The 26,750-nt window shown below is 35.9% G+C and overlaps 2 protein-coding genes across 2 annotated transcripts in view; both read left to right on the top strand.

Moving 5' to 3' along the window:
* Window positions 1–6,043: 6,043 nt before the first annotated feature.
* On the top strand, window positions 6,044–7,772 carry LOC124887099. Its single transcript, XM_047396281.1, has 4 exons — window positions 6,044–6,284; window positions 6,425–6,536; window positions 6,721–7,091; window positions 7,501–7,772. Exons 1-4 carry the CDS (start codon window positions 6,044–6,046, stop codon window positions 7,770–7,772), a joined length of 996 nt encoding a protein of 331 aa, XP_047252237.1.
* Window positions 7,773–10,277: 2,505 nt separating this feature from the next.
* The window catches only part of LOC107842653 (ABC transporter B family member 25, mitochondrial), a 71,656-nt gene continuing 55,183 nt past the window's right edge, over window positions 10,278–26,750 (top strand). The window contains exon 1 of the mRNA XM_047396917.1: window positions 10,278–10,355. Coding sequence (XP_047252873.1) covers window positions 10,282–10,355 — 74 coding nt within the window. The 5' untranslated portion in view covers window positions 10,278–10,281. The remainder of the gene's footprint in view (window positions 10,356–26,750) is intronic.

A 26,750-nucleotide genomic window follows, 5' to 3' on the forward strand; every position in this document is an offset into this window, starting at 1 on the left:
CAATCTTAAGAAAAGAGTAGACCGTAGCCTACCTCAAAGCTGAACTGCAATCTTGAACTGTCCACAAACTGCTCGTCTTTACTCTACAATCCCAGAATGTTGTCACGCTATCAAAATCATAATCTACGCATTTGTACTAGAAAAATGATACTCATATTGCAATATAAAACTCTGGACCTAAAATCGGGTCAAAATAGGCATGTGGGGCCCGCTAATGGAATCCAAAAATTGAATCTATCTCGATGTCCCTCGAAGGACAAAGAACGTGTGCTCAAAATTTGAGTACCACTTGGGCAAAGATTGGGGCTAAAATCAGCCCTAAAAGCCCAAAGAATCTAATTCTAAGACCATGAATTTAACGAATTTTGTGATGAAATATCACGAGAATAAAATGGGAAAAAGACCAAGGAACGATAGGTTATTGGGATGAACTCCCAATAATTTCCAAGCTCTATGATCCAACAACAACTAAAACGGGTAAGAAAATGATGAAAATTCAGGAAGAGGTGATTTTATGCTGCAAGGGCATTGGCCTTTGCGACTGTGAGGGCCAAGAGTCGCGAATGCGAAGCTTACGAGGATAGCCCTTCGCGAAGGAGGACAAGAGGTCGCGAATGCGAAGGCAAATGGGTTAGAGGACCGCGATTGCGACACAAGGTGGTCGCGAATGCGATAGAGTATAGGCGAATCGGGTCGGGAACATTCATTGCGAACATGAGGGGAGGGGTCGCAAACACGACCCAAACCTCGCGAGCGCGAAGAACAAATGTGCCTTGCACTAGGTGCCGTTGCACTAGATTTTCCTAAGTTCCAACAAACTCGATTGTGTGCTCGGGATTTGTTTGAGACCCCGTGCGCGCAAATGAATTTTGCTACCATACCAAATTTGACATTCCGGACTCAACGAAACCATCAAAACTTTCATTCGAGATCATCTCGACTAATGGTGGGTCCCATATCTATAGTTCTATTTTTCATATCCACCCAATACTCAATAGTCCAAGACGAGTCTGGAAGCCTCAGTACCCATACCAAGTGTCCCCTACCCTATAATCCACGTTTCAGAGCTAATGATAATGTCGGAATTCTCATTTGAGGTCATTTACAGGAAGTTTTGGTCCGAGATTTATTTTTTAACAACGAAAGGGAAAATGAGCCTAAAACCCAAACGAACTGTTCAAAAATCAAATCAACAATTTCGGTAAGTCATAAATAACCTGTAGTCGCTATGGGACGACATGAAACATCGAAAATGCACGAAATCGAGAAAATGACCTGGAGGGACATTACATACTAAGATACCTACACTTCTTTTTTGTGTCTACAATGGGCTCTTGTCAATGAACAACTATCACGATAATATGAACAACTATCACGATAATATCTCACGGGAATCACTTTTTCTTTCTTTTCTTCTGGCTCCTAAGATGTTTCAGTTCGCTAGGTTGTCTCTTGCCTGCCCTGGATTCAACAATAGTTCGAAAGGTTGCCCTATTCAAGAATCTCTGGATTTATGCTTATTTTCAACTCCTCGAAGCATTTCGTCGATTACTACGTCCTTCCTCATTTGAATCTTGCCCTTCACTTTTAAGGCTATGCCATCCTAAGGTGCTGCTCAATTGATTTGTCCAAAGTTAGGCTCTTTTGCACTCAATTAAAAGGTAAATATTAGTATATTGGTCTATGTCTATCTGATATAGACCATCTTGGATGTTTGTGTTAAATTATGCAAGATAAATTGAGATGGGCATTTACCCTTGATCTTTTCCTGAGTCCATAGCTTGAAAAATGTGGGCATTTCAAAGTGAGAAACTGGACTTTAGAAGACTTACATCTCTTCTACTTACGTACCCAAGGTGTGTTGTTCAATACTCCGTCTCAAGTTGGACGTCCTGGCTTGACTTGGGAAGATTATAAGGAGAATAACTGTCACGACCCAAACCCGTCGTGAGTGGCACCCACACTACTCACCCGGTGGGAGAATCATCTACCCCAAAATTTCATCTCATAATCAACACTTAGAAGAGTCGAGCTTATCCATCAATAAATAAATTCAAATCCAAACCAAAACATAAGTACAACTGAAGCAAAACATTGTACTTAAGCAAACTATTTCTAGGACCCGAAAGTCGTCCGTACCAAAACATATAAGATTGTCAAGAAGGGAGTGCAACCCCAAAAACTGAAATGAAAGTATAAATCCAGAAAAGAAACTAGCCATATGGAAATCGCAATATTTGTCACTTGAGGGTAGACATACTCTAATAAACGCACTATTGGACTCACTTCCCACTTATGTCTTTATTTCCTTTACCTGCAAAGGTAAGGAAGAAGTTAGACATACTCAGAAGAGAATTTCTGTGGTTGGGAAACAAGAAAGGAAAGGGTACTACTTGGTAAATTAGAAACAATACAATTACCAAAACTCTCAGGTGGTCTTGGAATTAAGAACTTTTTGAATCCACAATGAGTCTCTTGATGAAATGGCTGTGGAGATATGGGGAGGAGGATCAGGCTCTCTGGAAAATAGTCATACAACATAAATATGGTCAAGACTCCTAATGGTGTACAAATGAAGTTACTAATCTCTATGGAGTTTCAGCTTGGAGATAAATAAGGTCCCTCTGGACTAAACTTGCAGGAAACATCAAATTGAAAATAGGAAATGGAGCTAAAATTCTATTTTGGAAAGATGTTTGGGCTGGACAGGAGACTTAATGCACACTTTTCCTGACTTGTTTTCTTTTTGTAGCAATACTGAAGTCACTCTGGCCGAAAGTTTGTCAAATGGTTGGGATATAGCTTTCAGGAGGAATCATTATGATTGGGAAATAGATCGGGTGGCACAACTATTATAGTCACTCAATGAATTTAAAGGTTTTGAGGCAAGGATGGACACTATCTCATGGAAACATTCAGAGGATGGAAGCTTCACAACGATTTTTTCTACATTATAGAGTCATAACTCAACTTTGGAATCTGTTTTTGAGACTCACAGGCAATAGCTGGACAATGCCAGAACACACTGCTGACTTGTTGAGCTGGTGGATTAGGAGAGGTGGAAGCAAAAGTCAAAAAAAGTAATGGAGGATGATTCCAACTTGCATATGGTGGTCAATATGGAAGGAAAGGAATGGAAGATGCTTTAAGAACAAATCTAATTCCATACAGAGAGTAAAGGAGAAATGTATCATATGTTTGTATTTTTGGTGTAAAGAGGAAGGTAGAACAACTAGCAGATATGCTAGGTTCCTTGTAATTAGATTTGCTACTCTCTGTGATCCCTTTTTGGATGTCTCCATCATATCCTTAATGCTGAGTAGTACAACATTACCAATTTCAAAAAAAGAAAGTATAAGTTCGGAAATAAAGAACTGTGTCAATAAAGAGAGATTCCATGGTAGCCGAATATGCCGCTCAATCTGAAATCTGAAATCAACTGCTGGAATCACAAGTGAGGTCTCGTAAGAGTCGCTAGAATATGTGTTGTACTCACAAAAGTAAGAGCAGGTGTAGTGTTGTGAAAAGCGCTAAAGCTCTCGCTTTAAGCGTGAAGCAAAGCGACACTGGGTCGCTTTTTACACCTGAAGCGATGGGGCGAGAAAAAATCTCTCGCTTCAGGTCCAAAAGCGAGAAGCGATGAAGCAGAAAAAGCACAAAAAAGCTCGCTTACGTGATATTTAGGTTTTTTTTTAGGGTTTTATTGGTTTACTTGATTTACTTTAGTTAAAACCCTCAAGCGACTTGTACGACTGAAGCTGCTGCTGCGACTACTGAGGAACTACTGCTGAAGGTGTGCGATTTCTTCTCCTCTATTTCTTCTCTTCTTCTTCTTTTATTATGGTGTTCTGTTTTTTCTCTTCTTCATCTATGTTCTTTGCTGCTCTGTTTATTTCCTCTTCGGGTGTGTTTGGTATGGAGGAAAATGTTTTCCCGGAAAACAAGTTGGTTTCTTACTTATTTTCTTATGTTTGGTTGGTGGATGGAAAATATTTTTTGGAAAATGTTTTCTAGTGTTTAGTTGGTGAATGAAAAAATATTTTTTAGAAAATACATTTGTGTTTAAATAAAGAGTAAAAATACATTTTAGAAAAATAATCTTTGACCCTGAAAAATACTTTTTTAGGGTGCGTTCGATATGGAGGAAAAACGTTTTCTAGAATAATAAGTTGTTTCTTACATATATTCTTGTGTTTGTTATACAAATTGGGTAAGTATATATTTTCAAAAAGTATTTGTATATATTTAACAAAAAACAATGAGAACGAATAGAATAAGAAGGGTGGGATAAGAAAAAAGTTTTGAATTTTTTTTAAGAAAATAAATTAAAAAAATTATTTTTTTGGAGGGAGGGGTTGGTAGGTGGGGTTGAGGTTGTCAAAATAGGTAGTAAGGGTGGGGATAAGAATTTTTTTTTGATTTTTTAAAAAATAAATTAAATCTTTTTTGGGGGACAGGGGCTAGTAGGGGGTGGAAGTCGAGGTAGGGGAGTAAGGGTGGGGTAAGAAAAAAATTAATTTTTTGGGGAGGGAGAAGGTTGGTAGGGGTAGGGGGTGGGTAGCAGAGGGAAAGAAAAATGTTTGAATTTTTTTTCTTAAAAAATAATTTTTTTTTAAAGGGAGTAGGGGTTTAAGTTTTGGGTTAGGGGATGAAGTAAGAATAAAATTTGAAATAGCTTTTTTGAATGGTGGTGGTAGGGGGTGGAGGTTAGGGTAGGGGAGTGAGTGGGGTATGAAAAAATTTAAATTTTTTCAAAAAATAAATTTAAAAAATTTATTTTTTGTTTTGGAGGGAAGGAGGGGGTTGGTAGGGGGTAGGGGTTGGGTAAGGGGTAGGGGGTAAGAAATATTTTTTTGATGGGGGTGGTAAGGGGTGGGGTGGGGTTAGGGGATTGGGGGTCGAAGTAGGGGTGGGTGATTATGAGAATTGTATGAATATTTCAACTTAAAAGTGAGGTTGAAAGAAAGTTTTGGAAAATGTTTTTCTTACATTTTGAAGGGAAGTCATTTTCCTTAGATTTGAGGAAAACAAGTTGATTTGAAAAACATTTTCCAAAACCTTCAAGCCTATCAAACATGAGAAAATTGTTTTCCTTCATACCAAACACACCCTTCTCTATCTCTCTTCTTCTTCTCTGTTTTCCATCCCTGTTTTTCTTCTTTTTACTTTTTTTCCTATACGTAATCTCTAACTTCCAGCTCTGTTTTTCTTCTTTTTACTTTTTTTTTGTATGTAATCTGACTTCTGTCTATCATTATATATTTTCATTATTTTGTTTTCTCTTGTAGTATATTTCTTTACTCAATGACGCAAAAAAGAGATCCAACTTGGGCGTATGGAATTGCAATAGGCAATACTAACACACGAATAAAATGCATTTGTTGTGACAATATATATAATGGTGGAATATTTCGCAACAAGAAACATTTAGTGGTGGTTACAAAGATGTCATTGTATGTCCAAAAGTCTTGAATGCTGTTAAGGAAGAAATGGAGTATATAAAGAAAAAATGGAGCTTAAAACTCAAATGAGGCATGATGCAACAATGGTTGATCTTGTTGATGATGATCAAACGGAGAATGATGAAGTTGAAGTGAATATGCCAATGGGGCCTCTTTCAAAATACCAAAGGAAGTCTTTAGCTAGCGGGAGTGGATCATCCACTGCGAGCATTGTTAAAGGTCCTATGGAAACCTATTTCCCACAACCACCCAATGAAAAAAGAAAATGTGGAGCCGTTGATTTAGCATCATCTTCTAGGAAGATTTTAAGGGACCGTGCTGTATCCGCTTTTGCAAGGTGGATGTATGACGTCGGCCTCCATTTTAATTGTGTTAATTACTCTGAGAGTTTTGGTGAATTTATTGAGGCAGTAGGCCAATATAGCCTAGGAATGAAGCCCCCAACGTATGATGAAGTTAAAGTTCATTGTCTAAAAAATGAGGTGGAGAAAACAAATAAGATTGGTGAGGCTCATAAGGTTTAATGGAAAAACTATGGATGTTCCATTGTGATGGATAAATGGACTACCAAAAATAGAAAAATGGTAATCAATGTTTTGATTAATTCTCCGATGGGGAGTGTATTCCTTGAATCTCATGATGCTAGTGACTCCTCTATTGATGCTACAAAATTGTTCAAATTTTTTGAGAATACAATCTTGAAAATTGGGAAGGAAAATGTGGTGCAAGTTGTGACTGATAATGCAAGGGGGAATAAGAAAGCGGGTGAATTGTTGAAGGGAGTGTACCCACATATTTTCTGGACTCCTTGTGCTGTTCACTGTATCAACTTTATGTTTGGTGACATTTTAAAAAAAGCCCCATGTTTTACTGGTGAATAAGTGGGAACAGTTTTTATTTTCAATCTTTATGTTTGTTATCTATACTTAGTTTACTAATTACGAAATCTAGTTTTTGAATAGTTTTTGTCAAGACTGTTAAGATACATTCTTATATCAGCCAAAGGGCATTATTGTTGAACATGATGAGGAGATTCACAAACCAAAGAAATCTGGTAAAACTTGCGAAGACAAGGTTTGCAACAACTTTTTTGACTTTGCATAGTTTTGATATGGAAAAGACAAATTTGCAAACCTTATTTATGTCAAATGAATGAGAGTATCTATGCAAAGGAAAATCTTGTAAAAGAAGTTGTCAGACACATCATTAGTCCATCTTTTTGGAATGACTATAAAAACACTTGTTTGTGGTCCTTTAGTTACTGTACTTCGTTTGGTGGATGGAGAGAAACACCACCAATGGGCTACATTTATGAAGCCATGGATAGGGCAAAAGAAAGTATTGAAAGTACATTTGATCATGATAAAAGGAAATATGAGAAGGTTTTTGAAATTATTGATGCAAGGTGGACGGATCAACTTCATCAACCTTTGCATGCAACGACACATATTTTGACCTCTGGGCTCTATGGTAAAAATAGTGAGATGAAGACTTTGGATGAAGAAGTGTGGCTGGGATATCATGCATCTTTGATAGACAAAATATGGGAGGAGCTTGGTAGGTATATGAAAGCTGGTGGTCTACTAGGATTGGAATCAACCATTAGAGCTGGAACCTTAAGGTCACCAGGTGAGCATTTCAACTAATAATTGTGTTTAAAGCTTAACTTTTAAGTTATCAACGTTTAAATAATTCTTCTATAGTTGAATGGTGGATGCAATATGGCCATAACGTGCCAAACTTGCTACAGTTTGCTAATGGAGTTCAAAGTTTAACTTATAGCTCATCTGGTTGCGAGAGAAATTGGAGCGTGTATGAACATGTGAGAAACTACATTACATTACTACTAAAAATTAAGTGGTAATAGAATTGTCCTAAGTACTCTTGTTAATTACTTTCTACAACTTATGCAGATTCACACTAAAAATAGGAATAGGCTTGAGTTTAAATGCCTTACTAGTGTTCATCAAATCTAATAGAACATTGGTGCGTCGTTACAATGCTCGCGATGCCATTGATCCAATTATGTTGGATTAAGTTGATGATGCAAATGAATGGTTGACGAGAGCCCTTTCAAATCATGAAGATGAAGAAGTTTATGAAGGAGAAGATCTCACTTATGGTCATGTTGCTTCAGCAAGTGGTGTTGAGGAAAGTGTGTTTGGTTTTAGGGGGAGTACCTTAAATGACAAGGAAAGAGCAGGTTCAAGTAGAACCTTTGTTGATGAGGCTTCTGATGATGAAGAAGATAATGTTCAAGATAATAGTATGATGACACTTCAAGAGTTTGGAGATATTGTTGAGGAATAGGATGTAGAATAGAAGTTCTAAACTTCTCTCTAATTGTTGGTTTCTCTGTTCGTGTTGGTTGATTAAGACGCAAGACTGATTTTTAGTACTTTAGCAGTTTGCTTGAATGCTTGTTATGACTATCTATTCTTTTTTTAATTTAAGTATTGAAAGATTATGTTATTTATTGAGCTCTTGGTTATTTATTTATGCATGTTTAATATTTTTAAATTTTGTACTAAATAGAGCTTTAATGGAAAAAAATGTATGCTTTGCTTCGTGCTTCTCACTTCTGTGAAGTGAGCCCTCGTCGCTTTTTTTTGGCGTCTCGCTTTTCAAAACATTGAGAAGGTGTAGTATCAACACACAAGAAACAACAGTGTACTTGTAGGGTCATCTGACCAACCCAAGATGAAAATATGAATACATAATCAAATTATAGTACAAGTTAATCCATGCTGAAACAACATACACTTAGCATAACAAGCAACAAATAAGCAGTTTAGGATTAAAACCAACAAGTCAACAAAGTATCACCAAGTCACGTTCAGTCAAGCCAAGTCAAGACATGTAAACAATTATCAGGCATAAAATATATTTCCCGGTCCACTCATGGAACCGTCAAACTCACCAGACCCTCGTACATACATGCTATTAGTAATACATCCACCCTCTATCCATGACCTGCATGGGACAATTTTCGTCCATGTTCTAAACCCCAGGCGCAAGTATCTGCCAACCTTATTTCACTAATGAACGTCCCAAATACCAAAACATTCCACATTTAGAAAAAAGGTGAGGCCAAATCATACCAACTGTAAAATCATTTGTATTGACCAAACCAAATAACATGCACTAAGAAGCCACACTACAAAGTAGTTAACATGCACATATAGCTCAAACTGGATTAAACTACAATACCATCACCTACCTCGAACCAAGCTTGCACAACTCCTCTTAAGCCGGAGCTTTGCCCTTCCTTGCAATTTCTGTTTGCTTTTGGTTTAGAACACATATATAAACACATAATCAATACAATGACCTACCATGTTGGGAATTATAACTCACCCCCAATTCCTAAGGTCAAGTTCATGATCATTCCCCTTCCCATTCTAGGGGTTTTCTATCGTAATGCACCTAAAACTATCAATTCCATGGATAAATAAGTGAATTAATGGAATGTAAGGGTTAATTAACTGTTAATAATCAAAACCTATTGACTTATTACTTAATTTTCTCCCTTGCTCAAGAAAACAACTAAAATCAGCCTTTAAACTCTCTTGGAACTTTGTAAATTAGCAATTCTAATTTTTAGTTATCAGTTACAAGTTAACGGGGATAGATTCCTTACCTTTACGAAGCTAAACGAAGAAAATCTGCTGTCAATCGCCCCAAATTGCTCCTCCTTTGCTCCAAAACTAGTTTTAGTAATGTAAACTGTTTTTGGGGCTATAATGACACTTGCCACTATACGGACGTTGATCGGGTTTGACCGCCACTATAGAGGAAATTTTCCGCTATAGCGACGGTCTCTATAGCGGCGTGCATACGGAACAGAATGTCCAGTTTCGCCAAAAAATCTCATTTTTTGCAACACACCTTAAACCTGGAACAGTCCAAACAATGCCATTTATGCGAAGATCAATTTCGAGAGTTCTACTGAGCCAAATTCAATTCCGTCAATTCCTCCGGGTTCCTTATTGTCTTAGTTATCTATCTAGAAATCTAATCAAACACTATTAAACCTGCCCAAATCATCCCCGAATTTTCCTAGACCACGCTTCGTTCCTATTTTGTTCGAAACTAGCCTAGCCTGAAATTTACAACTGCAGTTCCAAGAAGAATTTTAACATGGGTCTTTTAACAGGAGGGTTCATACATAGCAACGGAAATGGTCGTTACAATAACTGAGCACACTTCAAATCACTTTCCCACCATTGACCATTGTTTGAAAAGTGGGTCATAGTTTGAATGTCTCATCTGTTTTAATTTCTTGTGAAATACTGGTGACAATTCCAAAGTTTTCAGATGAATTAAACTTAGGGGAATAATGTCTTCCATTGAAGTGTTGAAAGTAAGAAATTGATCTCCTTAGTTTGTTGTTGCTTCTTATGTGAGAATGAAAGAATTGTAGCAAACTAGTTAGGATAAGTTAATAAAGATGCAGTTGATGTGATAAATATTGCTTGTATGCACATTTGCCACTCATTCCATTTACGGTGTAGCGTCAATAATAAAGTTGAATGAAGCTCAAGTCTCCATTGCTTGCTGGACGCCACTTACTTGAAACAATATTCTGCATGTCTCCATCAGTCCTTGTGCAAACTCCAGATTGAGTTTAACTACTATATTAAAAATATGGTGTCCTTTGATGAGTGACCATCTAGTATGTTGAGCTAAATATTATGCTCGTGTTCCATCTGACATTAGTTAATGTTGAGAGTTCGCATTTTCTGTTGCCTTTATGCTTTGCACGAGTTTTGATTGTTTTATCTTTTTCCTGAACTTAATCTCCTGTTTTAATGTGCTGATGGTACATAACAGGCCCCAATGTATGCAGGTCTTTTCGCACTTGCATGAACTCGACCTGCAGTATCACCTTAGGTATTTCTTGAAACACCCTTAACCTGATGATTATGCATATTCTATTCTAAAGCATAACAGCTAATTATGTGCTTGTGTTATTGCATTGCCTCAGAGTAGCATTTGCCTTTGCCCGCATCTTTCTGCTCTCTCCCCTTCTCCTTTAAATCCTCCATTCTCTCATGTGAATTGTCTTTAATAGGAGGAACAGCTGAATTGTTGGATCTTGAAAGTGATTAAAAGCTATCTGAATTCTGGGAGAAACATCCCCTCATATCTGAATTCTGGTGCTGCAAAAAGTTAATACCACCCCCTGTAGTACTCATTATACTCATTCTGATAAGAGTTGGTTTACTAAACAAAAACAAGAAACGCGTAAGCGAAAAGATGAAGATTAAAACAAGAAATTAAAGATACTCATAATATGAGAATAAAATTGGGTAAACTATATAAATGATCCTAATAATGGTGACTTTGTTTTTTTGTCTCCCATAAGAGAAGTCTTACAAAAATAGCCTTCCTTCTTTTTTATATGTAAGACTTTTACCAATATTCAAATATTTCTAAACAACTCCATACTTATTTATTTTTCAACCTCTATTTTTTTTTCTTTTTTTTTATTTTACTTTGATTTTTGTTTCTTCTTTTCTCTTTTTTTTAGTTTTTTCTCAACACTTACTTTTTTTTCTTTTCTCCTCGCAACTTCTATTTTTTTATTTTATTTTATTTTTCTTTTTTTTCTTTTTATTTTTTCTCAACCCTTATTTTTTTCCTTTTTTCCTCTCAATTTCTATTTTTAAATTTTTTTTTCTCTTTTTCATTTTTCTTTGTTTTTCTTTGTTCTTTTTTCTTTTTCTTTGTAAATTTTCTCAGCCTATATTTTTGTTGTCTTTTTTTTTTTTTTGGCTCAACATTTATTTATTTTTTCCTTTTCTCTTCTCAACTTCTATATATATTTTCTCTTTTCTCTTTTCTTTGATTTTTATTATTTTCTTTTTGAATGTTTTTCTTTTTCCGCAACTTTTATTATTTTTCATTTCTTTTCTTCGATTTGTTCCAAACAACAAGTTATGCCCTATGTACAAGAGTTGACACTACCATATTATATTTTGATTTATAATATGTTATATAAATTTTGCCTTAGAGCAAAGATTTAGGACTTTGAAACAAGAAGTAACGTTTCATGTGCAAGAGTTTACACTACCACATTGTGTTTTGATTATGAGATGTTCTATGATCTTACCTTAGAAGCAAGACTTAGCCCAAGGATTTTAAAACGAGTTATGCCCCACGTGCAAGAGGTGACACTACCACATTATGTTTTGATTTATGAGATGTTCTACAACTAATGCCCTAAGTTATGCGGACTCTTCACTTTTGATGCCGCACTCGTGTCGGATTCTCCAAAAATACACTACTTTTGGCAAATCCGACACATACCCACTGACAGTTTTGAAGAGTCCAAGCAACATGGCTATTGCCTTAGAGGCACGACTTATTCAAAAGATTTTCAAACAACAAATTATTTAGGCAAAAGTCAACACAACCATATTGTATGTTTTACTTGTGAACTGCTCTATAACTTTTGGCCTAGAGGCAAAACTTATCCCAAGGACCATCAAACAACAAGTTATGTCTCATGGACAAGAGTTGACACTACCACATTGTGTATTTATTTATGAGATGCTCTATAACTCTTCAATTAGAGGTAAGACTTAGACCAAGGGCTTTCAAGCTATAAGTTGCGCTTCATGGGCAAGTGTTGACACTACCGCAATTTGTTTTGATTTTTGAGACATTCTATAACTTTTGCCTTAGAGGCAAAGCTTAATCCAGGGACTTTCAAACAAGAAGTTATGTCTCATGGGTAAGAGTTTGACACTGCCACCTTATGTTTTGATCTATGAGATGCTCTATAACTCTTGCCTTTGAGGCAAGACTTAGCCCAAGGACTTTTAAACAAGTTACGCCCCATGGGAAAAAGTTGACACTACTACTTTGTATCTTGATTTATGAGATGTTTTATAAATCAAGGACTTTCAAGTAATAAGTTATGCTCCATGGGTAAGAGTTAACACTACCCTAATATCTCTTGATTTATCAGATGTTTTATAACTCTTGCCTTAGTGGCACGACCTAGTCAAAGGACTTTCAAACAAGTTATGCCTCATGGGCAAGAGTTGACACTACCACATCGTGTCTTGATTTATTAGATGTTCTATAACTCTTGCCTTAGAGGCAAGACTTAGCCCATAAGTTACGCCCCATAGGCAAGAGTTGACACTACCACATTATGTCTTGATTTATGAGATGTTCTATTAGTCTTACCTTTTAGACTTGACTTGGCCCAAGAACCTCCCCAAAAGAACAAGTTAACGTCCAATGTGCAAGTTTGACATTACTATATTGTGTCTTGATTTATGATATGTTCTATAACTCTTGCCTTAGAGGTAATACTTAACTCTAAGGATTTTCAAACAAGAAGTTATGCCCATGAGCAAGACTTGACACTACCATATTATGTTTCGATTTACGAGATGTTTTATAACTTTTGTCTTGGAGGCAAGACTTATCCCAAAGGACTTCTAAACAAATCATGCCTTGAAATTTAATTCGTGTCAAAGAAAGAATATCCCTTTGCAGATTATCTAACTTTCTATTTATTAACAAAATATAATAAAAGTTAAGAAAATAGAAAAAAGAGAAGAAAAAAATTGCGAAAGAAAAAAGATTGAGGAAAAAAAGAAAAAAAGAGAAGAAAAAAATAAAGGTTAAGAAAAAAGTGAAGAATAAAAAAATTTGAGAAAAACAAAAATGAGAAGAGAAAAAAGAAAAATGTAGTTTGAGAAAAATGAGGAAAAAAATAAAAATGAGAAATAATAAAAATAAAAATAAAGGTTGAGAAAAATGAATTAAAAAAAAGATAAATGAAGAAATAGATAATGTTTGAGAAAAAAGTAAAAAGAGAAAAATAAAGGTTGAGACAAATGAATTAAACATGAAAAAATAAAAATGAAAATAATAAAAATGAAGATAGAAGTTGAGACACAAATGAGTATGGAATGTTCAAAAACATTTGAGGTGTAGAGATGTAAAAATGTACTTCTACTATACCTAAAAAATTAGGAAGACTAGTCTTTAAAGACTTTTCTTAAGGGCGTCAAAAATCCAAAGCCACCCACTATGGGGGCTATACCTTGTAATTTCCTGAATGAAATCCCGCCTTTCAAAATCAAGTACTAAGAACCCTAATTGATCTTAGGTCCCGTTTGGCCATGTGAGATGAAACCGTGATTTGAAATCATGATATGAAATCATTTCGGATGAAGTTGAAGTTTTGTTTGGACATGCAATTTGGACTTTTTAAGTTGTATGTTTTCTCATAAACATGAAAACCCTATAAGTTGTGAAAAATATCAAAATTGCCCAGCTCTTTATGCAATCTTACCAAATAAATAAAAATTCATATCAAAAGTATAATCCACCATATTTTTGAGAAAGAATATTATAACACACTATCACAAAGCTATTCTAAAAAAAAAATACAACATTTATTGATCGGACCTTAGTTCAATAAAAAAGTAAAATTGAACATAAGTTGTAGTGTGCTACTCTTTAATATAATCCTCACACATAGTACAAACAATTTCCTCACATTGATCATGCATGTAATAATATCAACTACAAATTTTGTTTAGATATGAAATAAATGGTTGGTAGATATAAAATGGTCAGTTTTTTTAATAACATATAAACTTGTGGGTTAATATTTTGTATTTGAAAAATTTCAAATCATGATATGAATTATGGCATGTCCAAATGCTGATTGCATCTCATGATTTTAAATCACCAGTCAAAATCGCATGTCTAAACGCCTACTTAGTATTCAAAGTTAGCTAATTTAAACTTGCTATGATACTAATAGAGTCAATTCTAGAAGTTGGATCAAAAAGTGATCTAGACTCCTATTTTGAAGAAATTAGAGGCAATAATTAGTACAAGACTAATTGGCTTCTTTTATACTATAATAGAAACCAAAGATATCAAGTTAATAATTAAGCTTACCTCGTAAAGAATGTCCCTTATAAGGTTGCAAGATTAATCCATAATCTCCACACACAGGTGTAAAAAAAGAATCCTCTCAAATAATATTCATAATAATGTTCTTGTGCAAATAACAAAACCCACCTCTGTATATAGGGGAAATCTATCCCAAATAACATGAGTTCGAATCCTACTTTTATGGAAATAATAAATTAGAAAACTAGAAAACTTAAAACTGTGAAAACATGTAAAATAATACCAAAATTCTTCCCAAAACTACTTAATAGAAATAAGGAAAGGAAATATGCATAGACTCAAGGTTGAAAGGAGGAGATGCAGGTGTTTTATGCAATCTGGACATCCAGAAAGCTTATGACCATGTCAACTTATCCTACCTGTTGAGCATTCTGAGACAAATGGGATTTGGTAACAAGTGGCTGAAGTGGATAGAAGGATGCATCAAGACAGTTAGATTTCAATCCTTGTGAATGGAGAACCAGTCAGAGAGTGGATTGAGACAGGGAGATCCTTTATCTCCTTTCCTTTTTATCATAGCAATGGAAGGTTTTGATAATATGATGAGAATAGCAACACATCACAGATGGATTTAAGGTTTTACTACAGGGACAGATCAGGAAGGGGAAAGGAAACTAGCCATCTATTATATGCAGATGATGCCATCATCATGTGTGAGCCAAGAGCTAAACAACTGAATTTTATCAGATGGATCTTGAACCTCTTTGAAGCAGTGTCAGGCCTAAAGGTTAACTGGGGAAAGAGTAGATTGATTCCCTTTAAAGATGTATCTCTGATTCAAGGCTTGGCTAACATTCTGCGATGTAAAGTTGAAGGGTTGCCAACTACTTATCCGGGTATGCCTTTAGGGAGTAAACACAAAGCATTGGATATTTGGGATGGTATTCTGGAGAAGACAGAAAGGAAATATGCAAGGTGGAAGGCACAATACCTTTCTTTGGGGGCTAGGGTGATTCTAATAAACTCTGTCCTTGATGTTCTTCCCACTTATGTCTCTATTCCCAATTCCTTCAAAAGTTGTCAAGAAATTAGACACACTTAGAAGAAACTTTTTATGGCAAGGAGGAAAAGAAGGCAAAGGCTACTATCTGCTGAAGTGGAATACTGTGATGTTGAGCAAGGAAAGAGGAGGACTGAGTATCAGAAATCTGAAAACACAGAACAGAAGCCTACTAATGATGCGGCTATGGAGGTACATCAATGAAGACAGGGCTTTATGGAAGGAGGTAATAATAGCAAAGTATGGTGAGTCGAATCCTAGGTGTACAGAGAAAGTTACAACTCCATATGGATGGGGGGGTAGGGAGAACTATCCGAGATTTATGGAGCTACCTGGAAGAAAACCCAACATTCAGTGTAGGAAGGGGCGACAATTTCAAATTCTGGAGAGATGGTTGGATTGTGCAGGCTCCTTTGAGTGAATCATTTCCAGATCTCTACTCTATTTGTACCAATCCTGATGCCAAGGTATGTGATTGCTGGTCAGCACAAGGATGGGACTTATCCTTTCAAAGGCTATTAAATTATTGGGAAATAGAGGGAGTAGCCTCATTACTGGGAAAATTGGGGGATGCCAGGCTTGATACAAATGCAGGAGACAGGGTGATATGGAAACACAACAAGGATGGCAAGTTCACAGTGAACATTGCCTACAAGAGAAGGATTCTGAGGGGAGATGGTAGGGTTCAATATCAATGGAAGAATATTTGGAGAGGTTCAATTCCCACGAAAGTGAAATGCTTCACTTGGCTAGTAATCAAAAGAGCATCCTTGAACCAAGAAGTTCTGCAGAAAAAAGGAAGGAAGGACACTGGTGCCTAGATGTTCTCTTTGCAATTTAACAGTGGAAACAAACAGCCACCTCTTCCCACATTGCAAGTTCACAAAACAACTTTGGGAACTTTTTCTCAACATTACCAGTCTTAGTTGGACCATGCCAGAGAGCACACCAGATTTATTCAGTTGTTGGATCAGAAGAGGGGAGAGTAAGACTTAGGAAATGGTGGAAGTTGATAGGCCTGGTAACGGACCGAAACCGGTACTGCCGGAACGGTTTAATCAGAACCGGTACCGGTACAGCCTTACCGGTGTGTTTCACCGGAACCGGTCTATCGGGAAAAAAGGCCATTCCGCGTCGGTTCGCTGGTTACCGTTGCCGAAATGGGTCGGACCGGACCGGCAACCGGAGTTTACCGGTTTATTTTTTTATTTTTTAATTTAAATTATATTTAAAGTTTTCACTGAAATATCGGTGCCCCCCCGCCCGTTTTCACTGAAATATCTCCTAAAATAGGAGTCCTATACACTTTTAGTTAAAGATATATTAATATAATATTTTTTATTAACTTATATAATAAGTTATAATTTTAAAAGTAGTTTTTTTTTTTAATTTAAATTATATTTATATAACATTTTCTAACTTATAACCATTTATAAGTTATAATTTTAACAGTTATAAGTTTAACTTATAATATATAAAACAATTAGCATTATATTAAAAATAGTTATAATTCTAAGTTATAATATATAATTTTAAAAACAGTTATTGACTCATAACATTAACTTTTTATAACATAAACTTATAAAAATTTATAAAAACTTTTCCCTAACATTATAAAGTTAAAGTCTTAAACTTTTTTTTTTCCATAACTTCAAAGTTACAAATATAAACTTTATAATTTTAGCTAAGATAATTGCATCAAACAAAAGACAAATTTTAAAATAAAATTAAGGGGAATAACCTTGATATTTATTCAAATTTCGTACATTGTACATTTATTATAAATATTAAAAGAGAATCTAATCTACACAACCACCTTCTAGGAAGGGTTCTGTTTGAGTTAGATCTCTACTCTAGAATCTTATTAATATCTATAACGTCCAAACTATTCTAGACATAACTTATGTATTTCTTGGGTGGATGTATTTTCCGGAATTGGTCTTTTTCCTTGTTCCTCTATTGCTTCCATTCCATCATCACTATTTTCCTCAGATATTTCATCTATTTCGTCTTCAATTTGGGACGGTAATTTTGGGAGCCCAAAATTTCTTCGTTCGACATTGATCCAATCTCTAAATAATACCGAAATCTCCAAAATATCATTTGCTAACGAATATCGATTATCTCCTATTATAAATCTTCCTGGGCTAAAAGTTTGCTCCGAAGCAACTGGAGAAGCTTGACTTGCTCACATCTCGAACCAACCTTTAAAGCTTTGGAAATTGTCTGGTACGGGTCTTCCACCATGCTAAAAGTTGTTGTCATTTGCATCTTTAATACTTTCCCGATCCTGAGAAAGATATGAATCAAAATCATTAATGCTAGAACATTGAAAACCAAGTTCTTCACTCATCTCGTAATCTAAATCATCATATCTATGTCTAGAAGTAGGAGGTTCGGCCAGCGGAACATTTTGTTCCATAATTTGATACAAGTTACTTAAACTCCTAGCTTTAGGTACTATGTTAGCACAACAAGTTTCAACTGATGGCTTTTCACGAGTTTCAATTTCTAAATTGTTGTAAATTTTTCGAACCACCATCATTACACCATATTCTTTGTAAAATGGGTTGAATAAAGTAATTGTCAAATAAATTTGTGGAATAGGAAAAAATATTTTTTAAATTTATCAATCATAGCTGCAATTGCCTCTTTGTAAGGACAATTTTTTTTATATTCAACAAGTACTTTAGAAATAGCAGTAATATTTACTAAACAGAAGAAATAGTTGAGTGTATTGTGTAGATACTGTATTCGTAGCTTGATAAAAAGTTTTCAAAAATTTACAAAGTTCTTCTACTTCAATTCAATCATCATCACCTAGTCTTAAATCAAGATTCGCTTTACGAGCATTATAAACTAATTGTATAGGTTCACGATATACATAAACAACTTCAGGCATTTGATACAGAGAATTCCATCTAGTAGGAATATCTCTTGGAACTTTTCTATATGGAATATCACATTCTTTACATTGATGTTTAAAATCATCCATTAGACTTTTCTTTTAGTTTTAAAAATAAAACTATAAGCAATTCAAACTTCAAAACAACCATTTCCAAACAACTCAACACCGTCATGTACTATCAAATTTAAATTTAAAATGTGCAGTACATCTAACATAAAAATAATCATCATTCATAGGACATAGTCTAGCTTTTAAAAAATCAATAACTTTCAAATTATTAGAAACATTACCTAATGTGCATGCCATAGTTTTATTAATAAGTCTAAAATTTCAAGCTTTCCGCTATTGTACTAGCTATATAGCTGCCAGTTTCAGTCTTGTCAACATATTTATAAGCAATAATTCCTTTTTTCATGTTCGAATGGTGATCAATCCAATGAGCCGTGAGAGTAAAATAATCATTACCGAGAACACTACGATCCATATCAGAAGTAATAGACATTTTACCATCAAATTTACTAAATAAGCAATGAAGAAAATGACAATGTTCAGCTTGAAATTTAAAGATATCATTTTTAATTGTATTTTGTGAAAAACCTTTAAAAGAGGAATTATATACTCGTTGAATATAATGAATAAAATTGGGATGCGAAGGAAAACTAAAAGACAAATCATAACAACAACCATTTTCGTTAATTCTTCTCTATCTACATCTTCACTATATGTCGATGATGAGCTTGACCAGCCGGGTTAAACATGTCTAAACGCGTTTGAACCATATTACCTCCTACATATTCTTCCGTCAATGGTATATCACTTTTTTTTTGCCTTAGCCTCATTTTCTAGACGAATAAATTCTTTATTACATTTTCTCAAATGCGTAGTTAGCAATCTTGTCCCGACATTTTTCTCCCGGTCAAATGTTTCATAACTCTCTTGCATTTATTGCAAGTAGCAGTATTTTTTACCTTATCATGCTCCGTAAATTTCCAAACTAAAGACCATTTAGGACGCTCGGTACCTTTAGCCCTAGTAAATTCCGGTAAAGGGGAAAGTTCTTCACCATCTTCCGGTAATTCCGTAATCGGACTAGTAGGGGTAGGGGTTTCACCTAACGCTTGTTCTTCTATATCATCTTCTTCCGGTAAGTCTTCGTCAAAATTATCATAACGCCTACTTAGGGTCTTATGGTCTAATTTCATATCGGAACCAACATCGAAACCATTAGGCTGTGATAAAGAAGATTCACTAACATTACTAAATCTAGGCGGTACTGAACTAGTAGTAGCATTATTTTTTTTATTTCTATGAAAAACCTTACCAAAGATTGTTTTTTTACCACTACTATTTTTATTGACATTCATAATTAAATTTGAATATAGTTAAAGTATTAAAACAAGCAATATAAATATTATAAATCAAAAAGTTAATGTAAGTAAACAATTATAGATACTAAAAAATAAAAATATAGAGATTAAAGTAAATAAAAAGAGAGATTAAAGTTGGAACAAATATATTGAACGTCTGCGTAAAAGCAGACGTATACCAAATGTCCGAATTAAAAGATGATAATTAAAGCTTGTAATACCTTCAAAAAATCTCCAACTCCAACTCCAACTCCAACTAGCTAATACAATAATTATAAATATTAAGAGAATATTAAGAGAGTGAGAATATTAAAAGAGTATGAGAATATTTGTGAGAAAAAAATAGGTATAAAGAGGTATTAATTGTGGAAATTTTAAGGGGTAGTGGGATAATTTGGAAGGGTGGGGTGGGAGGGCCTCAAAATAGCCGTTGGCTAGCCCCTAACGGCTAAATGGCCATTGCCAACGGCTATATTCCAACGACAGTCGGCTACCATTAAAAAAAATCAAATGCTTTTCGGGTTTGCGCCGGACCGGTACCGGTCAATCGGAACTGGAATTATCGAAAAAAACACATGGTCCACACCGGTACTGGATTTCGGACCATTGGGTAACGGGTATACCGGTTGCAACAGGCACCATTGCTTTACTGGTACCGGAGCGTGATCGGAACCGGACCAATTCGAAACTACTCCGGTCCGTGGCCATGCCTAGTTGATACCATCATGTGTATGGTGGTTTGTGTGGAGAGAAAGGAATGGAAGATGTTTTGAAGATAGTTCCAATTCCATTCACAACATACAATGGAATTGTTTATTATCTTTACTTTTTTGGAGTAAACTACTGTGTATATAGAGGATGTAGATCAAATTGTTGACTTGATAGGAAATTTCTAATTTTGCGATGAATATTTTGAAGGTGTCCAACATATCCTAATGCCGAAGAATACAAACTTACCAGTTTCAAAAAAAAAAAAAAACAGAAAAGGAAGTGCCAAATTAGTAAAAAATCCGTGCCACTTTTCAGAATGTTTGAGTGTGAATTACGGCCCCCTTACTCTATGTGGGGTTGACTTTCAACCTCCATGTTGGTCTAATTTGTGCTTCATTTGTTCACAATCTTCTTCCTACTAGACTTGAACTTGGATCATGAAATATGTGTAACATTTAGCCCATTTTTATTTGCAAGTCTCAGACTTGTTCTTAGGCGTTTTTTGCACGATAAACATCTTTTTCATTTTTCATTGAAGTCTGACAACCTTTAATAGAGGTATGCCACCCTGGATGCTATCATCTCCTCTTTTTGAAAACAATTCATTCTTAAATTTGAATCTCAATCAAGAAGACATCATTAGTGAACATCCATTAACCAAATGCAATAATGGTCGGAACAATGCAAGATAATGACCCACTTAACCCAATTAAGCCTAGCATGTATAGATCACCCTTAATAAGCATGTGGATAGTACTTGTATAAACACAACAAAATTCTCATTTAGATGCCATTGGGAATGATTATGTGCCTCCCCAATTTAGTTTTATCAATAAAGTACTTCAATGGGCATGGCAAAGACAACACAAGATCCTAAAACATGCATCACTTTGAACACTTATGATATAGCCAAGCATCCTCAAATATACACAAGATCCTAAAACATGCATCACTTTGAACACTTATGATATAGCCAAGCATCCTCAAATATACCTCCCCCATATTCTTCTACATACACGTTATTCACATAAGCACTGAAGTGCTCAAGAAAGATAGAAGAACCCTTCTCAGGTGCATTAAACATATGCCATAAACTAGACAAAGCTATGGAATTAAAGAGATAATTATGCAAATCTATCTTCCTAACCATAAATCTATAGCCTAAATAATTATCATGCCAATCTTCAAACAAATCTAACTTTAGTTTTAGCAAAGATTTTTGGCATAAATTAACCAAAATTCATCAATATTAGAATGGCATAAATTAACCAGGATTTATCAACATAAGAATAAGGATAGGCTACGTATTGAACACCAATGGTGTGTTCGATAGGGAGGAAAATGTTTTCTAATTTCCCGTGGTCGGTTGGTTAAAATTCTTGGAAAATATTTTCTTTACGAAAACAAGCTCCTTGAAAATAAGGAAAATGGCTTCCTTAATGAAAGTAGGGATAATGAGTGGTATTGTCTCCTCCCACCCTTACAACCGCTCACCCTACCACCAAACCCTACCACCTCCACTAGCTTGCCCCCTTCCCCCTATCCCACGGCAACATCCATTACCTTATCTCTATTTACCCTTTTAATTTTGTACTACTTCATTTTATTTTATGTGACACCGTTTGAATTGACACAATATTTAGAAGAAAAGGAAGACTTATAAAACTTGTGGTCTGAAATAATCCTTAGATTGTTGTGTGGCTCGACGATGGAGGCAATTCACCTGGTGCGCAGACTGGTGGAGCAGTATAGGGAAAGGAAGAAGGACTTACATATGGTGTTCATCGACTTGGAGAAGGCGTACGATAAAGTCCCTAGGGAGGTTCTTTGGAGATGCTTGAAGGTGAGTGGGGTCCCAGTGGCGTACATCAGATCGATTAAGGACATGTATGATGGAGCAAAGACTCTAGTGAGGACCGCAGGAGGAGGAGGGGATTCAGAGCATTTTCCAATTGACAGGGTTGCATTAGGGATCGACTCTTAGTCCATTTTTGTTTGCGTTGGTGATGGATGTGTTGACGCAGTGTATTCGAGGAGAGGTGCCTTGGTGTATGCTTTTTGCAAATGTAGTTTTGATTGATGAGACGCGTGGGGGTGCGAATGATAATTGAGGTTTGGAACAAACCCTTGAGTCTAAAGGTTCAGGTTGAGTAGGAGCAAGACGGAGTATATGGAATGCAAGTTTAATGATTTGAGGCAGGAGAATGAGGTGGTAGTAAGGTTGGATTCCCAGGTTGTTGGTAAGATAAAAGGGATAGTTTTAAGTGTCTCGGGTCCATGATTCAGGGGAATAGAGAGATTGATGAGGATGTCTCCCACCTTATTGGGGCAGGATGGATGAAGTGGAGGCTCGCCTCAGGAGTTTTGTATGATAGGAAGGTATGGCCTAAGCTTAAAGGCAAATTCTACAGAGTGGCAGTGCCATGTTGTATAGACTGGAGTGTTGGCTAGTCAAGAACTCCTATATTAAAAAATTGAAGGTGTCGAAAATACGGATGTTGCGTTGGATGTGTGGGCTTACTAGGGGTGATAGGGTTAGGAATGAGACTACCCGGGAGAAGGTGGGAGTGGCTTCGGTGGAGGACAAGATGCGGAAAGTTCGGTTTAGATAGTTCGGACATGTGATGAGGAGGGGCACGGATGCCCCAGCTCGTAGGTGTGAGAGCTTCGGATGGTTTCAGGCGGAGTAGGGGTAGGGCGAAGAAATACTGGAGAGAGGTGATTAGACGTGACATGGAGCAGTTACAACTTACTGAGGAAATGACCCTAGATAGGAGGGTATGAAGAATACAAATTAGGTTAGACGGCTAGTGCATGGGGTGGGTCGTAGTCAGTAGTTAGGAGAGCTTTGGGGTAGCCGAGCCGGTAGTCTTAGGGCTAGGTCCATAGGTTGGAGCTACTAGTAGGAGGGTATGGGGGTGAGGGATGCCTTTGGTTCGTTAGTGTAAGGTATTATTTTGTGGGTATCTAATTTCTGTTATTCCATCTTGTTTTATGCTTTATTATGAATTTGCTTACTATTCTTTTTCTTGAGCCGGGGGTCTATCGGAAACAACCTTTCAACTTCTCCGTAGGTAATGGTATGGACTGCGTACATTTTACCCTCCCCGGATCCCACTATGTGGGAATACACTGGGTTTGTTGTTGTTGTTATTGTTTTTAATTATAGTAAAGTAACATTCTTTTCGGGCAATTTCCAACAAAGACAAACACCACGTGATTTCTTTCTATCTGTTCTAGCCTTGGTGGACATAGTTACTTGAACTCTAATACCTGTTGCTAGTGGGATGCAGCAAGTAACCGTGGAAAAGCTGATCCGGATGCCACAATTATTAAAAAAAACAGTGCCACATAAAATGGGATGGAGGGAATACTTTATATATATATATATATAATATATATACATATATACATATATATATATGTATATAGTGAAGAAATATGAGAGAGGAATAGTATTGAATTGTTGAATGTACATGGTTACATTGAGACTCTATTTATAGACACTATATTCCAATTCTTTTCCAAATAGGACACTACATTTCAATCCTTTTCCAAATAGGACACTACATGACAATTCTTTTCTAAATAGAATTCTATATGCTATTCCTATTTCAACTCATATTCTAACACTTCCTCTCAAGCTGGTGCATAAAATGCATATATAGTGAAGAAACATGAGAGAAGAATATTATTGAATTGTTGTATCTACATGATTACATTGAGACTATTTATAGACATTACATTCCAATTCTTTTCCAAATAGGACACTACATTTCGATCCTTTTCCAAATAGGATACTACATTACAATCCTTTTCTAAATAGAATTCTATATGCCATTCCTATTTCAAGTCATATTCTAACACTCCCCCTCAAGCTGGTGCATAAAATGCATATGTATCAAGCTTGTCATGAATGTAATTAATATGAGGATCAGTGAGGGACTTGGTGAATATATTTGCTAGAAAACTGATACGAACTGCTTTGGACGTCTGGGATACCTTAGTTGAAAAGGAACAAATTGAAAAACTGGTTAGAAAAGTTGTAAATGTCACCGAAAAGTCTAATGGCCCCTGAAAAATTGTCCAAAACTGGTATAAAATATTTGGGACATCTCGAAATCAAGAGATAAATAGATCTTAAACAAGAAAGTCACTAAAAAACTGGTCAGAACATGCTCACGCACGAGATAATTAGATTTGACAATTGAAAAATGGTCAAAATATGTGAAATTATATGGCTAGGGTCGGAATGATAGCAAGACCCTACTGTAAAAGAGAATTATATAGATAGGGTCGGAATGGAAAAGAGAAATTATGAGTAGGATCGGAATGATGGTACGCCCCAACTTTAAAAGAGAAATTATATGGGTTGGATTGAAATAGTCGAATTTAAAATATATGAGTCATCTCGAAATCAAGAGATGAGTAGATCTTAAACAAGAAAGTCACTAAAAACCTGGTCGGAACATGCTCACACACGGGATAATTAGATTTGACAGCTGAAAAGTGGTCAAAATATGTGAAAAACTATATGGCCAGGGTCGGAATGATGGCACGACCCTACTAGAAAAGAGAATTATATGGATATGGTCGAAATGAAAAAGAGAAATTATGAGTAGGATCGGAATGAGGGTATGACCCTACTGAAAAAGAGAAATTATGTGGGTTGATCGGAATGGCGGCACAACCCTACTGTAAAAGAGAAATTATATGGATAGGGTCGGAATAATGGCACGATCCTACATAAATTAGATCGGAGGAGTCATAGGATAGACGCACGAAACTATGCAAATTAGATTTGAGGAGTCATCGAAAAGACGCACAGTGCTATGCAAATCAGATATGAGAAAGTAGTTCGGAAAGATGCACGGTGCTACGGAAATAAGATAGGAGAAAGTAGTCACCAGAAAGATGCACGGTGCTACGAAAAATAGATATGAAAAAGTAGTTACTGAAAAGATGCCTGGTGCTACGCAAAGATATGAGAAAGTAGTCACCGGAAAGAAGCACGTCCCTATCTTTTGGTAACATGATCATTGGCCAAAGGGGCGGTATATATAGGTTATAGCCGCCACCCGGCAGCGGAAGCTCGTTGATTCTCTACCAAGATCGTAGAGGCCCTGATATCATGTGAAGAAATATAATAGAAAAATATTATTGAATTGTTGTATCTACATTATTACACTGAGACCCTATTTATAGACATTATATTCCAGTTTTTTTCAAATTAGGACATTACATTACATTACAATCCTTTTCTAAGTAGGATTCTATATTGTATTCCTATTCCCGCTATATATGTTGTTAACTGATAGAGGATTTCAGGGAAGATACTTATCATATCAAGATTTGATCCTCTAAGATCTTAGGATATCTTAAGATAATGGTTGTAATCTAGACTATCCTATTTATGATTCTTTCTCTTTATGTAGAATATATGATTTTGTACAATCCCGGATTTCATGGGATTTAAATGATTCTACTCAACAATCACCTATGTATATAAAGCCATGTATATGACATAAAAAAGTGTGAATGAAATTATTCAATCATTTTATTCCACATGGTATCAGAGCTTTAGGTGTATTCCTGACCATTTTTATTTTATTCATCCAGTCTTGAAAAGTCCTTTTTCCAGCTTTGTCTGCCCAAAGGGTGAAACCATTCAAAACTATGTCTGAAAAGACAACTGATGCAAATGTTCTACTCCCTGGAAGTGTTTCTGCAGTCGTAGAGAATAACTCTACAGTTTCAACTGGAGATTTGCAAAACATTCAAGCTTCTCATCGGTTGAATGGAAAAAATTACCTAAAATAGGCTTATCTAGTTCGTACCTTTTTAAAGGGTAAAAGGAAAATTGCGACATCTTCTTGGTTCAGGACCATCTAAAGAAGACCACACGTTTGATGAATGGGATGAACAAGATGCAATATGATACAGGCACGTTCATGAAGATGGGCGTACGTGAACATGCATGGAATCAAGCCGAGGGAGTGTACAAGTTGCTCATGGAATCAAGCCGAGGGAGTGTACAAGTTGAAGTGTGAAGAGGGCTTTGGACACAACAAAGCCGCCCCTACATAAACTCCAAGGGCGCCTCTTTTGCTCCCTTCATTAAGGGCTTTTTGGACCTTTCACTCCATGTTGTAATAAGTCTATAAATAGACTAGTATTAGGTCTTTATTTCTTTAGTTGTTGAATGATATTGTAAGACACATTTTGGAACACCTTTCTTCTCTCTCTACAGAGAGTGTAACATTCTAATTTAGGGCTTGGAATAGCCACCAAAACCAAAATGAGGGTGATACTAGTGTGGAATCACTAATGTTGCAAAACTTGGTTTGAAA

Source organism: Capsicum annuum, chromosome 9, assembly GCF_002878395.1.
Source record: "Capsicum annuum cultivar UCD-10X-F1 chromosome 9, UCD10Xv1.1, whole genome shotgun sequence".
Lineage (NCBI taxonomy): Eukaryota > Viridiplantae > Streptophyta > Magnoliopsida > Solanales > Solanaceae > Capsicum > Capsicum annuum.